Source organism: Micrasema longulum, unplaced genomic scaffold (genome assembly GCF_059751315.1).
Source record: "Micrasema longulum isolate JH-2025_06_02 unplaced genomic scaffold, ASM5975131v1 h1tg000090l, whole genome shotgun sequence".
NCBI lineage: Eukaryota > Metazoa > Arthropoda > Insecta > Trichoptera > Brachycentridae > Micrasema > Micrasema longulum.
The window spans coordinates 22,873-40,946 of NW_028277296.1; the positions used below are offsets into that span (position 1 = coordinate 22,873).

Consider the following 18,074-nt stretch of genomic DNA (forward strand, 5'->3'; position numbering starts at 1 on the left):
CCATATACCGATTTTATTCGATAACTTAAGTATTATTAAAACTATTTGCCTTATATTTTTTGTAAACGTAAAAATAGCAGAAAGAAGCATTTCACTGTTTTTTTAAAAAAATTTCAAATCGTTTAGTATTTAAACAACAAAATACGTAAACAATACAAGAGTCGATTTTATTTTATGTACATTAGCATTCGGCAAACTAAAAAAATAAATCAAATACACATATGAGGAAAATATGTGTTCGTTAAAAGATGAATAAATTGTTGCACGATCATAAACACTTCCAATTTTTTTATTCTCGTGACTCTATATACAAGTACGCGCTGGGGTCGTTTGGTCCCCCGTTCGGATCATGGGTAATTTTTGGATTCTTAGTGAGGAAAAGGTTCAGAGAGAGTAACTACTTAGACGTTTCTACTTGAAGTTGCTGAGCACTGAACTGGACTACATATTGGAACTGAGTGTATGAATGTCCGAACTATTTGTTGTAACTGAATTGTATAAACTGAATAATTTAACTACATGTTGAAGCAGATTAACTGTGAGTTACTCCTGAGATATTCTATAGTGTTTATGTTACTGTTTATTTGGCTGCCAGCGATTTTATCGATATGGCTGATATCCGCGCATGTCAGCAATAATTTGTCATCAATAATTTAAGTGTTTTGGTAATCAATTTTTTACACACAGGAAATGTGAGATTTTGTTTCTGCATTGTTCTCAATACGATACTAGGTAAACTGACTGTGGGCATTCGTTCAACACTTATCTACATTACCGGTGTTGATTCATTTCCGGGCGAACTCGAAGTCCCCATACAAGAAGTACTTTCTTTTGTACGTCACAGGTTTGGCGTGCAAAAGAAAACCTTGGTTTTATTATTCTACTTCCAACACTGGATTTCCAATACGTCAAATTTTATATTATGTGACAACTGACAACATTTTCTTCAAACGTCAAACTTCAAGTTAGCGATAAAATATAGATATGAACGGTATCAATAACAGTTCTGTTTTATAAGTATTATTTACCTTATCCTATTAAAATGGCCTCCCAAGCGACTGAGGCGCAAACAGTATTTGAAGTTCCCTGTGATAGCGAGGTGTTGAGTGATATAGAGCCAGGAGCCTGCAAGGAAAGTATGCTCGTTACTACCGACTCGTTTGAAGAATTTGCCAGTGAAATGAGCACCAGCCTAGAGAATAGACATCTTCACGCCAATGCAAATAGTACAATCAACGAAATCCAAGAAGGAATCCATGTTCTAGAAGTAAATTGTGAACAAGAAGAACCTATACCGTCCAGTAAGGTATCAAGTGAAGATGTAAGCATAAAATATTGTTTTGATTTATTTTTCTTCCAGCTCACTAACCATTTCTTGTTTTTAATAGTTTTCTTACTTTTACACCACAAAACGTCTATTATTTAGAACTTTTGCGATTTATAAGGGGTTATTTTATTGTATCCTCCCTATTCTCTGTTTCATACAATTCTTAAGTTGTCAACTATCTCTTTAAATGCAATTCTTCCAATGTATCTTGTGCAATAATTATTATTAAATTCTTTTATTTCTGTTGTAAATACCTGGTCTTCGATTACTATAGAAAAAGTGAGAGATTTTTGTCAGCTTAAATTTTCCATCCCGATATTGAAATCATCATCACCACATCCAATTGTGCATTGATGCATCAATGCAAGTGTGTAAATCATCTGTTACATGAAGGTAACGTAGTCAGTCTTACGCTTCAGGTACCAGTCCAAGAATCCACGTTGATCCTGCCAGAAATTGAAACCGGAAATTGTAATAATCAATCAAAGTTTTTAGTTGTCTTTGCCGGTTACATATTACTGATGTACAGAAATATTCTCAATTTTAATAAAAAAATATGGTTTACTTTATTGACAAACTTGGAAATGTTAAAATGAATTGTAAATTCTGTGCCTCGAATTTAGAAGGGCCAATGTCAGATTTCATATTTTTCTTGCCACCATTTTGTAGAGGGTCGATGTCAATTTAAAAACTGGTATATTTTTCTATTTTATTTATACAAACATGTGTTTTAATGTTTTTTATTAACATTTTTTATCAAAGACTTCAAACAGTTCATTATGACGCCACAAAACGGCTAAACTCTCCTATTATAATACAATTGACGACATTGAGCCTTATAGATTATCGCAGAATTATTGCTTTACTCTTACAAAATAGGTGTCAGCTTAAGATAATTGCATAATGAATAATTTTGATTCTTGAAAATTATTATTTATGAAATTTTATCACAATATATCAATATAATAACTACATAATTAATCTTGCATTTCTTACACTGAATATTTGTATCTGTTTCAGGCTAACTTATCACGAACTGTGAGTAACGCTAGTTTAAATTCGGAAGAAGATAAATCTAGTCTAAACGGAGATGACTATATGCATAACCCAGAGTGGTTAAGCAAAAAGAAACATGTTTTTATTCTCAGCTCCGCAGGAAAACCTATTTACTCCAGGTAATTATAACTCCGATCGATTTCCTTTTGCAGGATTTTTACCTGACAGTAGCTATCGAATCTTAAACACTCGGGGTTCTGGTTCTGTTTCAGTCACAGACACAGACGGCTCCTGGCCAAAAACACTGGCATTGGATTTCCTTGCATTTTGTCAACTTGAATATTGAGTTTAATATTATGATAAGTGACGTAATTAACGAGCAGTAAAAATATGTGCGATGACAACCGCTAACTTTAAATCCACCATTTTTTTGGTTTGCTTGCTGTTTCATACACAATAACATTATAAGCACATTATGCGTAACTAAATTACTTAAATTCTCACTAATATTCCATCAGTACGCATGTTTCAAGTGCCATTACAAATTAACATCTCTGCACAGGCACAGGCAGTACACAGGGTATATTGTCTTATCCTTCTAACGCACGATTCTCTGGTATGCAGCATAGTTTCTCGCTCAAGCCAGATTTTAGAAGATCTGGTACTTTTAATACAAATTCAGAGTAAAATCTCGTGCAAGAGAGAATACGCACGGTGATGATTGCGCATGCGAAAAGATAAGAAAATCATCCGCTAGAGCCGATCTCGTTAGATCTTTTGGCGCTGATATTAAATAATGAATATAATGGCATATAAGATAAAAACAATTTGAAAATCACGTGTCTCAATGCATCCAAACCGTCAGTAACTGGATGTCATCAAACAGAATCCAACTCAATTCATCTAAAACTGAGCTTCTATTGAGAGCGACAAAAATGCAACAATACCTCTTAGAACGATCTCCAATTTCAATCACAGGTTGTGATCTTACCCCTAGTATAAATGTTAAACTACTGGGGGTTCACTTAGATTCAGATCTTTCTCTTCATTCTCAGATCAATGAAACGGTAAGTGCTGGTTTTTTCCATCTCCGATAGATCAAATACGTATCGAGAAATATTCCTATGGACGCAACTAAAGCTCTTGTAAATGCTTATGTCGTTTCGCATCTAGATTACTGTAATGAAATATACGCAAATCTCCCAAAATACCAAACTAATAAACTTAAATCTGTTTTCAATGCAGCAGCTTATTACGGGAGTAAAAAAATATTCTCACATCTCACAACATCTTCGAGATTTGCACTGGTTAAAAATCCCAGAGAGAATAAAATCTATCGGACCTTTGTATTAGGGAAAATACATGTGAAAGAAAATCTACTCTTGGGTCAGCATTTGATTCAGGAAGAGGAAAACTTGTTGAAATCCGACGCACCCCAAACACTAGGTTTGGAGATCGCGCTTTTGCCGTTGCCGGCCCCTCTGTCTGGAACCAATTGCTTTCAAACTTACGAATCATCGACAGTACCAGTCAGTTCAGATTCCAACTAAAATCTCACTTCTTTAATTAATCATACCCTCAATTTAAATCAGGAAATATAATGTCACTTTAGCTTAGTTATAATATTAGTTTAAGTATACAATTGTAAAGCACCATTGAGGTGATTTTTCACAAAAATGGAGCTATCTAAATCAGCCAAATATTATTATTATTATAATATCGTACGAGTTCAATGTTGCAATGAAGCCCTTTTTCTATATATTACATATTTTTACTTTTAATTAATAATTTATTTTTAAGTGTTTTTATTTGGAAGTGCACTGCACTTATGCACATACTAAGGAACCGCCTCTGCTCACATAACTGTTTTCTTTATCTGACTGGATTCAGAGTCAAGTTAACTATTTACAATATAAGTCCGAAGAAAACATCGGTCTGTCACTTGTCATACAATTTTGCTACCCACAGAACATTTCATTCCATTTGACTTGTGACAGACTGAATAGTCAATCATTTCAGATTTCAAATGTCAATTAGTCAAATTATAATGTTGATATTTATCAAATTTATTTATGCACTATTTAACGTAGTCGCTAAATTTATTGAATTACTTTTCTATCTTAATTTTAGGTATGGAAATGAGGACAAATTAGCAGGCCTCTGTGGTATAATACAAGCGTTAGTTAGTGTTGTAAATGAGTCAGGTACAGACACAATCAGGTCTATCCATACTCCGACTTGTATGATAGTCTTCTTGATCAAAGGACCTCTGATCCTGGCTGCCGTTTCCAAAACTAGAGAAAATGAAACACAGCTTGTATTACAATTGACGTAAGTATTTTTTATACATTGCAACAGTAAGTTCGTAAAAGATCGAAAAATAAAAAAAATAAATGAAATTCGAAAGAATTTACGCAAACTTGTCTCCCCAAAACCACGATCCTCCAATCACGAAAACCAAAAACACCATCTAGGCTACAACGCTAGAATATGCCATCGTGCATCTTTGCTTATTTCAAAATAACACTATGTATCTAAACTTTGACAAGTTTTTGGAAGGCATAATAAATCTTTTAGTTTAGTAATAAAAAATTGCAGTTTCGGAAAAGTTGATGTCAAAATATGTTTTTCGATTAAGCATCTTTAACTATTTTTCCGTTTTGTTTTTACCTATATCACTATGAAAGCCTGCATCAAAGCAGAAAAAATAACTGACGTACCAGCATATGAAATAAATAATATCATATCCTATGTCGTACAAATTACTAGAAAGAACAAGAAATATTTAAAATCTAGTAGTGACAAGGACAGTTTAATTTAAGTTAGCAAGAGGTTGGTTTACCATAAGATGTACCAATCAAATAAAGGAATTAACTGGGTCCCTTTTGAACACGGTATTAAACACCTAATGTCCTGAATATCACAACCCTCACCATTGAGCGAGACAATGAAGAAGAGTAAAATAGTTGTATGGAATAGGAACAAACTTGGGAAATAAAGGCGTAACATGATAACCACTCTGCTTTCTGTGATATAATAGAGCTGTAACCTTTATATTCATTTTCTACCTCTAAAAATCTAGAAATTTGCTACCAAACTTTGATGTCTGTGCTGAGGTTACCATTGCTCTCCACCAAAATGACAATTGCTGACCTCACTCTAATGCACAAAGTGATATGCACCCTAATAGATTGCCCAAAATTACTGTCCCTTATAAACTTTCGTGTACCCACAAGGACCACTAGACTCCAACACATGTTTCAGTGTGAGTACAATAGGACAAATTTCACCCACCATTCTCCCCTGGCACGCATCCACAGAACAGCTAATAACTATGCTGAGCTGTTGGACTCGCTCCACACCACTCCTGCTGCAATCAAATCAGCTATCCTATCCATCGAATGGCCATCCCCTCAATTCTCCTCTTTTTAACGTGTTTCTCTACTCATCTTCACTTTATTCCCTTTTTTTAGTATTAATTACATATTTAATTTAGTAATTATGATTTTATTTTATTTTCTATAATGTTTTATGTACTTTTAACTGTATATTGTAAGAGCCCTCTGGACGTTTATTAAGTAAATAAATTAATTTTATTTATCATTTTAGGTTTGTCTTCAACCAAATTGTGTCCGTATTGTCACTGTCTCAACTAACCAGAATATTTGAGCAGAGACGTAATTACGACCTACGAAGACTGCTGTCTGGAGTAGAAAGGCTCATCGACCATTTATTAAACTTTATGGAACGAGATCCTGCCTTTTTACTAGGAGCCGTCAGGTAAATAATAATCTTAAAATAAAATTCATCACACATCTTAGCAAATTTGTTGGAAGACAAATAATGATTCTTGTTTTAAATTAAAACTATTAATATGAATAATTAATTGCTTTATTTCTTTTTTCCAAAATTTTAAAGAAATATAGATTTTACTTTTTTTTTAATAATGGGCCTCATTCTTTAAGAAATGTTTAATATTTCACACGACACTCTTTTTACCACCCAATGAGAAAAAAAACAATGAAGAAAAATTTATGATGTTTGTATTTTATGTATAGGTGTTTGCCTCTTGCTCCGAATATGCGAGATAATATAACAAGTGCAATTGTTTCTGCTTGCAGTAAAATTAAGGTAAGATTAACTATTAAACTAGTTTTAATAAGGATAGTTTCCTTTTCTAATCTTGTTGATATTAATTTATTCCAGTAAATAATCTGAATGGCAATTTCACCATATAAACAAAAAATATATATATTTTCATTAACGTAGCTGCGTAACATAACTGAAATGCCTTTATATATTATAAATTAAAACAGAACTAGAGCAAACTGAACAATTTTACAAAAATAACAGAAGAAATATAAAATTAATTTGCAATTATATCAATGTAAATTTGTAACTGAATATATGTTTATTCCTACCTAATTTTTATTCACCAAAATTATTTGAATTCTTTAAAACAGGTATTTCAGCCAATAGTATTGTGTTTTGGCAAAAGCAAAAATATATATTAAAAAAAAATTGTTTTCACATGTGTTTTTCGACAACCCATCACACAACTATTTGTACATGTTTATAGCTTTTAACCCTTCCCTTACTGTGCTAAAAAAATCTGCGCGTTGTTGTGCTGTATATTCATTCAATACACATGCAAAAATGAGAGATTTAAAATCTAAAAAATTTGATATTTATCAGCACTTGCTTCAATCAACTATATTTGAAATCAAAAGTGATAATATTTAAATTATAATCGCTAAAAACATGAAAAAACCATTTACTAATGCTCGCAATGCGAGTGAATGGACTACCATTAGCGTAGCTTCGAGAGTACCAGGCATTCTGTAGCAGTGGTACAGCCACTGGCCTGCGGGATGCATCAAATTGTCTCTCACTTGTGAATATATATATAGCATCGAAAGTGAGATGTAAAAAGTGTTAGAGACAATCGTATATTCGATACTCTCTCTAGTAGTTTTATGTTGATTTTAAATGCAGGCAGTATTGAAGTTAGGCATGGGCAATCGTTTTCTAGTCTGGGCCAGATTGCCAATTTCCCTCTGAGTTGCAGGCCAGAATATCAAAATTACCATCCCTGCATATAAAACATGTATAAGTTCTTATATACAGCGAAAACCGTTTAAAAATAAATCTCAGTAATTAAATCATAATTAAAAAGACATGTGATGCACTCTGAACTGAAATAATTTTATTGATAAATAACTGCTGTCTTAGTCCAGTAAAATCCTATTCAACATACACATTCTGACACACTTTGGATTGAAATTATTTCAACGTTCCGAGCGCATTTATTAACTTCCTCTGAAATCGGATTTAGCGCTTTTGATAAAATACACTCATTAATGACCCTTAATTAAAAGCTATATCTTTTCACTATTGAATATGACATTTGATGATAATAATAAAGGATAATTTATTAAGAACCATTTTTGTGAAAAATCACCTCAAGCTAGCTCTCTAGTAATATTATTTATCTGGGTATCATAAAAAAACTTCAATAAATCACGCACATGTTTGATATATATATTTTTTTAAAGATTCTTTATTCAATAAAATACACACATTACAATAATAATACATTATAAAAAGAAAACATAGTGTTAAAACATATTTGTCCCAATAAACTATTAAATAATAGTTTCTCATCGGGTGCTCAGGCATTAGTTTTAATTAAGAATGAAATAAAAGAGTACAGACATAATACTGTATACATATAAAATAATGAACATATATTTTTTTGTTTTTGATGCTTTGAAAAATTAAAAATATGATGTATTGAGTTTATGAACAAATTTTGGTATGATCAAAACGTCACATTTCCATGTACCTGATCAAAATGTCCCATGGGTCTGGGGTTGCCCACATGTGATCTAAGCCCTCAAATTATACAGTTCAATCTTGTGCTGTGCAAGCGGATTTTTCCTAAGAAATCCCAATCTCTCAATGCATGTTTTAAATGTTAACAATGTAATTGTAACAATAAATATAATGTTTCACTTTGCAGGATTTAGTTTTCGCCATTTTATTAACAGGAAATCAATTAATAACCCTTGTTAGAATGAAAAAGTATACATTACATCCTTCAGATATACACTTAATATTCAATTTGGTGAAAAGTTCGGAATCCTTCAAGACAGCTGAGAGCTGGACTCCAATATGTCTTCCTAAATTCGATCCAAGGTAAATATTTTTTTATTAAATATTATGTTTCAAAATTACATAAAATGTCTCCCTCGGCACGGGACACCCCACCTCAGTGAGGGGACATTATCTTTAATGTAAAAAAAGTTAATCACAAATTTTAAAAGAACAAATAAATTGTATTTATCATTTTTATGATAAAAATGCTTAGGATAATATTTTGATGGTTATTCTAAATTATTGTATGTAAAATCGACTCTTTTTTTTATTCAAAATTATTTTCAAATATTACATAATATCTGTCTGTATCCGGGCTGATGAATCATACAATTATGTATGTAAAATAGAACCAGAATCCTGAATTAGTGTTTTTGACTCGGTGGCTGCCCTCAGATAAAAATAGGAAATTTAGTAGAGAACGTCTGCCTCATAGTGTAATGGTTGGCGCACCCGCCTACCATGCTTGAGATCCTGGGTGCTATTCCCGGGAAGGTTTAAAAGTGATTTTCCACTAAAGTATTTGATTGTCCCTGGAAACATAATTTTTTCAACACATAATTTACCGTGAAGATGGCTTTTGCAACGGTAGCTGATATGTTGGAACCCATTCAACCTACATGGGATCTCTTAAAAAAGACTATACATATAAGAAATGTTATTTATATTTTTATCAAAAGAAATCTACGAAAAATCAATATTATCACTAAAACTTGTTATTTTGGCTATTACTTTTTTCAATGATTTTTTTTAAATTTCAGTGGTTTCTTGCACGGGCATGTGTCCTACCTGTCAGATGACTGCCAAGCTTGCCTCATGCTGCTCACGGTACAGAGAGATGCCTTCTTTTCTCTATCACAAGCTAAACATACCATCACTGAAGTACGATATATTTTTATTTCACTGCTGATTTATTTTATGATATATAGAATATTTTCCTGAGTAAGTTTATAAGAATCATCGTTTCCCTATCCGCACCCAGTGGTGCATAGGGAACTGCTTTGGCACTCGAATTTCGGCGTACGCTTGGAAGGTAAGGTGATCAGTCTTATGCTTTAGGTGCCAGTTTAGGAGCAATGAAATATTGCAGTGTGGAACCACCTTTAAAACCAATATTTCATGTCAACCCTGCTAGAAATCGAATCTGGGACCTCAAGAATTGTAAGCGGATGTGCCCACTACACAACAAGCAAGCAGACTATTGTATAATGTATTTATATATACATATGTATAAAGTATTTAATTAATAATCTTAAGCTAAAATATATTATTAGTGAAATGGCACAGTATAAATTGTGATTCAACTATGCCAAAAGTTTTTTTATGTTTTGTTTTGAAGACACTACAATTTTCGAAAGATTTTCTACCATCGCACCATTACTCCGTAGGGGTAGGCAGAGAGGATGGCTTCCACACATTCATACATCGTGTCATACATGCCCTTCAGTTGTGTCTGCTTTTGACATGACAAGACTTGAGATTTTTGTTCATCTGATCATGCCACGTCTTCCTTGATCGTCCTTGTCCTACGTTACCATTAATTCTTGCCATACATTATTATACTGGTTAATTTTTTAAAGCTGGTACGTTCGCAATACTTACACAAATGCATTGTGTAGGATCTGTGAATAAGCTCGTAGTATGACATCGCACGGCATACGCATTATGAAAATAATATCTGTCTCTCTTGTGCTTAGACGCGCTTATGAGCGTGACATACGCAACTATTGTTTTGTTAGTTTCTACTGATATGGTAATAAAATATGCACAGGATGCTTCTGCGTTTGTCTGAATTTCGCTGTGATTCTTAATAGTAAAATTATAATAATATATATTCGATGTATATGCATTAAGCTATGGATTAAAAACGCTTGTTAATAAATATATATTTTCGTTAAATCAAATCATGTGCAGGTCGATTATATAGTGCTGGCGCTTTCGCAAAACTTACACAAAAACATTTTTAATGAACTGAATATTGGATATTATATTAAATGTTTTTAAAAATTTCTTTAGGATTAGAGCTAAAAAAAACAATATTTTAAGAAAATGACATGTATATTTATTTATTTTTCAACATGCATGTTTTTTATTTAATAGTTTGTCTTAATTATAATTATAATCAAAACAGTGTTATTAAAATGCACAGTACAAAAAGCATTGACTGCAAAAACTGGCTTTTTCATAATTTAGTTTGTCGATAATAATGAAATATTAAACAAGAAATGTACACAGAATTTTTAAATAAGATAGCACATTGGGTTAAAATTTAATATAACCTTTTTTTAATCAACACCTGTAGATTTTAAATGCATTTGTGTGAGTTTTGCGAACGCGCCAGCTTTAGTTAAACAACCAGTACCATTATTTCATCATGCATTTTTTCTATTTGTGAACGGTTTTCATTCGTATCAATTATACCTGTCTCAAATTTGCACTCTTGTCTGATTTCATCATTCGCAACCCTGCCATACATTGATTTCCCACGCATTTGCCTACGAGATCGCATTTCTACCGTTTTCACTCTCCTATCATCCTTCCTCTGCCAGTTCCATGTTTCGCTTCTATAAGTGTTGGGACTAAGACTCCGTTCACCTTTTCACAATCTGTTCTGAGGTTTGGTGCGATGAATAATAATATTACGTAAGGTGTCATCATTTATCTCATGATTTTTTTTTCGATTATTGTCGTCATTTTGCAGAATATGGATTGGACGTCTATTGGCAAGAATAATGTAAACAATCATGCTCTTTCGAATAAGTTCAATTTTTAATGTTTTTTATTATCTTTTCTGTACAAAAAAAGGATTTTATCATAGAATTTATTTACAGCGATGTTTATCTCAAAAAGTGCAACAGTTCATTTACTATTTTTCAGAAATTACGACGAACAAATTGTCTAGAAGCCATCAATGAAGCCATGTTGCAAAGCAAGAATTTACCCACGAGCAAACCCTTGCGGCACATTGGTGTCCCAGAAATGCGACACTTTCTGTACAAGTGTCGCTCCACTGCTCAACTGTTTAGCTCCGATGCTGCCGATTACAACTCCTACAGAACTGAGGCAAGACAGTCCGAAGATAACTTTCTGGAGTCGAGTAGCATGTCCAACAAAATTAACGCAAGTTCGAGTGAAGAAACAAAGAAATCCGAACCTAATTACTTAGATAATTATCGGAAGGTTTGTGGGCAGATACATAGCTCTGTTAGACCTGCCAATCTTATATTTAGAGTTAATACGGAATCTACAGTTTTAGCGTGGGTAAGTGCTCGTAATACACATATTATACAATTATCATATCATCGCTGTTCAGGCCAGTCACTAACCCAAAAAACAACAGGAAAAATCTGACTTTTTTATTTTGAGGCTTTATGTACACAACATAATTCACTTTTGTCTTTTTAAAAAATTTCATTTGTATATTTTTAAATATCTGGAAGGTTTTTAATGAGCTAAGGTGCCTAAAATTTGGTTAAGTAACTTTTGCTTGTTTATAATCTGGACAATGCAAGCTATAAGAGTTAGTAAAAGGAAGGAAATTAAAGAAATATTTTTTAACATATTTTTTTCATGTTTTAATAATATAGTCACATAGTAAAAAAAAAAAAAACAAGTAATTCAGATCTACCGAACTAAGTTTTCTTGGTGATGTTTGCCTCATAAAGAACATAATTTTACGCTTCGAATGGCAGATTTTACTAAAAACTGTCATTTTTAGGGTTAGTAACTTTTGCCTGAACAGCGACCTTGAAAAGCGATGAAACCGGTCACAGCATATTTCAATTTTGCGGATTTAAGTTTTGTTAGTCTTTTATTTCTATAAGAAATCACCTATTACTTTTTATTTTGATATTTGGCATGTTTTGTTCTAGGTAACCACCGGTTTCGAATTATACGTCACCTTTGACCCTCTAATAGACAAGAACATGGCAATTGCTGCCGTCGACAAGCTGCTGAGATGGATCAAGAAAGAAGAGGACCGTATATTCATAATGAACGCGCCAACATTTTAGCATTCGAGGTTCGGGGTGCCATCTCTTGGTAATCTCATGAAACACTCCATCAGTAGAAGCGCTAGTGGTGAGGAACCCTGATTCTTGCATTGTGATACTTCGTCAAGGCTGATTCAATCAACTATTTAACAAAAATCATAAAAATGAACAATTGTAAAATATTACTGATTTACCCTGAATACGGGGAACTAATGCAATAGCCTAATTTTTGTTAATTTAATTAAAATACATACATAACTAGAAAGAAAGGCCGGCAACTTTTAGCTGATATTATGCCCCTTTTTTCTAGTATGTTCTCATAATACTCTCATACTCACTATCTAAATGTTTGAGTTTTTCCTTTCTCCTTTTCTTCCCATCCCCTCTCCTCTCTTCATAGTATAGTGTAGATTTTTAATTAATTTTTGTTTTAAATTTTGCATAAAATTATAAGATTCTGTATATGTACTTCTTATTTTCTCAAACTGAACGGTTTGGGTAGGTAGGAAGAGTTCCCACCCTTATATGTATATTGGCGGCCTCCGTGGTGTAGTGGTCAAGACGCTTGACTCACAGACGGAAGGTTCCGGGTTCGATTCCCGGTGAGAACACAAAAATTAAATGTGATTTTTCTCAAGCCTGGGTGTTCTGTGATGTAATTCACCGCTGTAATTGGGCCTCCTGGCCTGTTGTGGTACAAAAATAAAATAAAGAATATAATAAAAAAATAAAAAAAATTAAGTGTTAAATAATAATAATATTGTCAGGTTTCTGGCACAAGTTGATAATAAACATTTTACTTGTGAAATATTGCACTTTTAAAGTTAAAAGCTCATCCCAAATCAACAATTCAAATAAAACCGCTAGTTGAATATTATAAAATATTTATAACATATGAAATATTTTTTTAAACAAAGATTATTTGTGTGTATATATATTCCATTCAATTCAATTCAATTTATTTATTTTATTTATGATGACCTCTCATTTCTCAAAAAATTGTAGTTACACACTTGTGCCAGAAACCTGACGGTATGTAGGTCTCCGTTTCTTTTTGATTGCATTCATAGATGGCGCTGAACTTTTTCTTAGGGCATTGTTTTTTAACCTGTGGGCTGCGACCAGGGAGTCGCGAAGCCTTGCTTGGGGTCGCAGTCATAAGCAAGGCAAAAGTAAAGAGCGATCTTTTTATGCCTTGCTTGGGAGACTCCTCGCAGTCACAAGTTTAAGTAAAGTCTTGAGGGTAGGGGGTCGCCAGATATTTTTTTACTCATAGATTGAAAAACACCGTCCTAGGTAAATATAAAATAAGTAGAATACCAGGTTATATTTTACACCTGATGATGGGTAGTTCTAAATACCTGAAACTTGTGTTATCAATGGTAAACTGGTTTGTGGTGTAAAATACAAAATATATAAACCTAAACAATAATACAAATTATCCTTTATGGTATTTATCCTACATAGTCCTTAATAGATTTTACATAACACCTGTTTTACCTACATTGTTTGACATTGATTTAAAATGCCATAGAACTACAATTATCCAAACTCCAACTATCCGAATCGCTTTCAGAATTTTAGAAAAAAAAATAAGGTGGAAACGTACTGCGATTTGCAAAATAACGACTTGGCTGCCCAGAAACGTATGATGACAGTCAAACAGCTTACTTTAACCGAGATGTTCAGCAAACAATGACTTTCATTTACATACGGTATGTACAGCACTTGTAACTACGCGTAACATGCAAAAGTGTTGCCTTTTCATTAAATTAATTAATAGCTCATTTTTCATTTTCAAGCATTCATTTTCAACATACATAATTAAAATTTACCCTTTTTTCGGAAAAAACCTGATTTTCCGAATTCGAATTATACATAAAAACCTTTTAATTTTTTTTTTAAATCTTTGACTTTTAAAATTTACTCTTTTTTTTTTTTTCTTTTTTTTTTTTGCACCACAACAGGCCAGGAGGCCCAATTACAGTGGTGAATTACATCACAGAACACCCAGGCTTGAGAAAAATCACATTTCAATTTTTGTGTTCTCACCGGGAATCGAACCCGGAACCTTCCGTACGTGAGTCAAGCTTCTTGACCACTACACCACGGAGGCCGCCTCTATGACATATATGGCATATCAGTCATTTAGCCTGTTTATGGTCGATATTATAATAATGACACAGCATATAAGTAAAAATTGAGTGGTTTATTTTGAATAACCCCTTTTCTAGAAGATTTTATAAAGATTTTGCAAACTTATCGATCTACACATTACTAATTAGATATTAGCGTAAGATTTTCAATAAATAAAATAATTTAGGCTTGTCATATGCATTGGGTGTTAAAATATGATTATACGTCATTCGAAAGAAAATTTTCTTCTCTGCAAGATAATGTGTTTGCTTTTACGTTACATATATTATTTTATTGCATTACAAGCCTTCAAATTGGAAAATCAAGTAGATAAAAATAAGCATTTCCAACCCTTCTGTTTACTTTCAACCGAGGGGATAAAGGAGAAAACATTATTTACTTATTTGTTGTAAAATAATAAAGGAGACTTATTGGGGTTGGTATGAAATAAGAACGCCTTTCTCAAAAACTGCCATGAAAGTTTCATTATAAAACTTTTACTTTAAGTATGGGTATTATACATAAATTGTGTCTGTGTTTTTCCAAGTGAAGAGAACAAATTAATCAATAATGTATTCTCTTTTATTTCCTTGATTGAACACGAACAGAAGGAAGTACTTACATTCATCAACTTGACACTCCATTTTGAAAGTTTATAAAAGCAAACACTATATCTTATAGAGCTGAAAATTTTCTTTTTAATGACGTATAATCTTTACTATTTCGTTTAACTTTTGTTACTCATTTTTAAATTTGAAAAAAACAGGCTCAACTTATGCTAACACCTAAAGCATATATTTCATTCTAGTTAACAAATTTATAGTGTAAAATATATTATAACTTAAAGAAATGTTTACATGAAATTATGAATGTATGTTTATGTAAATAAAATTTAAAATATTAAGTATTTTCCATGTAAATATTGTAATTTACATAGTTTTATGTTATCATAACATTTTACAATCTGTGATTATCATTAGATGAATTATTATTGTAAGAGACTTATCAAATAAAGATCAATACATCATATTGCGAGACTTCGTTATCCTGTGAACTCTTCTAGATTCTCCTCATTATTCCGTTTTTCGCACTTACTGGCATTATGTCAGTACTCCAATTCAGGCTCCAGTCCAGGGACATAGAAACGCCATAATTATTTCACTTTGACCTTACCAGAAGTTAAACCCAGAATCTCAAACATTGTAGGAGCGAATGTGTCAATCACGTTACGAGGCCGGCTAATCTTCACTTGATTTCCTTTTTCAGAATTTTTACTCAAGAGTAATCATCGAATTGAAAACACTTGTTTAGGATTCTGGTTCTATTTCACACACAGAACTGTATTTTTCGTCTGCTCGGACACAGACTAAATAATAAATACAATCAGGTGAAGCCTCACAAACGGCTAGACTTTCATATTCCTTTCTCAAAAATGTTTTTGACCAACATTTGCACATTATTCTTATTCTGAATATGACGTCACTGCAACCTGCGTAGATCTATTGTGATGGGTCCCCATAAATTAGTTCTTGCCATCCAAGCCTAGGTCTTTAAGCCTGGCTACCGAGTGGAGGGCGAGTGTTCTCATATTGCTCAATTTCCCCCTCCAAACTCAGGCCCTTAAAGTATCGGACTATTAGGTAAGGGGCGAGCACTCTAACAGACTCAGGTTTAACCAGTTTCCCAAGGATGCAGCTTCCTTTGTGATATAAATCATCATATTAATATAGAATGTGTATCGGTGTTTCATCAGCTGCAGTGCAGAACCTACATACATTAAGAAGTTTCAGAAAGTTTAATTCTATCATGGTGTTTATTCGTTAGGATATACCCAAAATATTTTTTATCTATTTTTATTGGTTTTAATTCGTTTTTAGCGTACCTTCCCCTCCTAGATAATATCTGCTCAAGTTCATATATTTATTAAGTATTAAAATAATGGTTCATCAAAAACACCTGTCTAACCCTTCAATATATTATAAAATCAAGTGTATATTTTTAAAACGAGGAAGTTGTACGTTTTTAAAAATAGTTTTTAATCACCCATTAAACCAAGCCAATTTTTTTTTATTTAAATTTTATGTTTAATATTATCAGCGCTTTGATTTTTTAAAAGTTTTGTGTTTTTTAAATTACTTTGCGTGTGACGTCTCAAGTTCTCTTCTCTTCTTTTCGATCAGTTCTGCCGATTGGTCAGTTAACTTACCGTAAACCGAAAATCTATCACAAGGTTCCTATAATTGAGGTTGGTTCGGAAGAACTAGTGACATCATGCAAAGTAGTTCATTTTTATTAAAATACATTTTTTTATACATTTTTAGGAGACTTCGCTGTACAATTTAATGCTCTAATTTTTACCGTGCGTAAGAATACATTTTTTACATCCGATTTCCTATTGCTGTTTCCGGGTCAACTTTCTTATTATATCATCTCTTACATTATAACTCCCCGTATCCCAACATAGGTTTTCAGAAGGAATAAAAAACCGTGGAACAAAACATAAAAATCAATATTTTTTAAACGCACGCATAAACTGTGCGTACAATAGGCAAACAGGCTTGGCCATGTGAATCTGGACACACCCGAATATAACGCAAATGTTTTTTTAGAAAAATATTTAGAGTAAATTGTATCGTGTTATATTCGGGCTAATACAGTATACTGTATATATATTAAATTCGGAGATACACTTATTGTTCAATTGTGTTATAGTTTATTTTTAGTTGAGAATATATTTTTATTTATTTTAGATTGATTTAAGCAATAATTATGTATGTATGTATTACAAATTATTGTTGTACTAATATAACTTTATTAATGCTGTATATTGTATTTGAATTGTGAATATCTGGAAGACAAAAATATGAATTGAAATAATGTATTACATCAAAGGCATTCTGATGATATAACGCAACAAATTTAAGTAGTATGTATTTACTGTTTTAATTGCATGGTTGATTTTGTGATCATTTTATTGGGGTGTTTAAGAGAGCATTTTAAATTTATATTTAATTAATTTATAGAGGAACAAGAAGTATTGGTAAATCTACTCATTAGAACAGTGGAAGGAAAGGTAGTTTTAAAAATAACAATGACGTATTTGTTATATTTCCTGTTTAAGAAAAACATTTGGGATGTTAATTAGTATGTTTTTTTTTACATTAACTATATACTTAAATATTAAATCAATGTTTCTTCAGAGTGCTTTAGATACTTAAAATGTTTATAATAAATTGTTCCTTTAAAATTGATTTTATTTTTCCTCTTTTTTTAAATCTAAATTCAATATTATGTAGCCTAATATGCCGGCGTATAAAGTACCGAGCGATAAGTTGAAACCTGCAACGGTTTAGTTACAACAGGTCGCTGACCACTGCAAAATGCTGCAAGGTGCAGTTTCACCAGGACAATGCTGTCCAGCACACAAGGCGCTAGTGTCAATAGCTGCTATTCACAAAGCTGGGTTT

The 18,074-nt window shown here is 32.4% G+C and overlaps 1 protein-coding gene across 1 annotated transcript; it reads left to right on the forward strand.

Moving 5' to 3' along the window:
* Positions 1-902: 902 nt before the first annotated feature.
* On the forward strand, positions 903-12,627 carry Mon1 (vacuolar fusion protein MON1 homolog). Its single transcript, XM_088234924.1, has 9 exons — positions 903-1,321; positions 2,348-2,502; positions 4,454-4,654; positions 5,933-6,103; positions 6,382-6,454; positions 8,346-8,521; positions 9,241-9,361; positions 11,357-11,740; positions 12,352-12,627. Exons 1-9 carry the CDS (start codon positions 1,043-1,045, stop codon positions 12,490-12,492), a joined length of 1,701 nt encoding a protein of 566 aa, XP_088091050.1. The 5' UTR covers positions 903-1,042; the 3' UTR covers positions 12,493-12,627.
* The last annotated feature ends 5,447 nt before the right edge of the window (positions 12,628-18,074 follow it).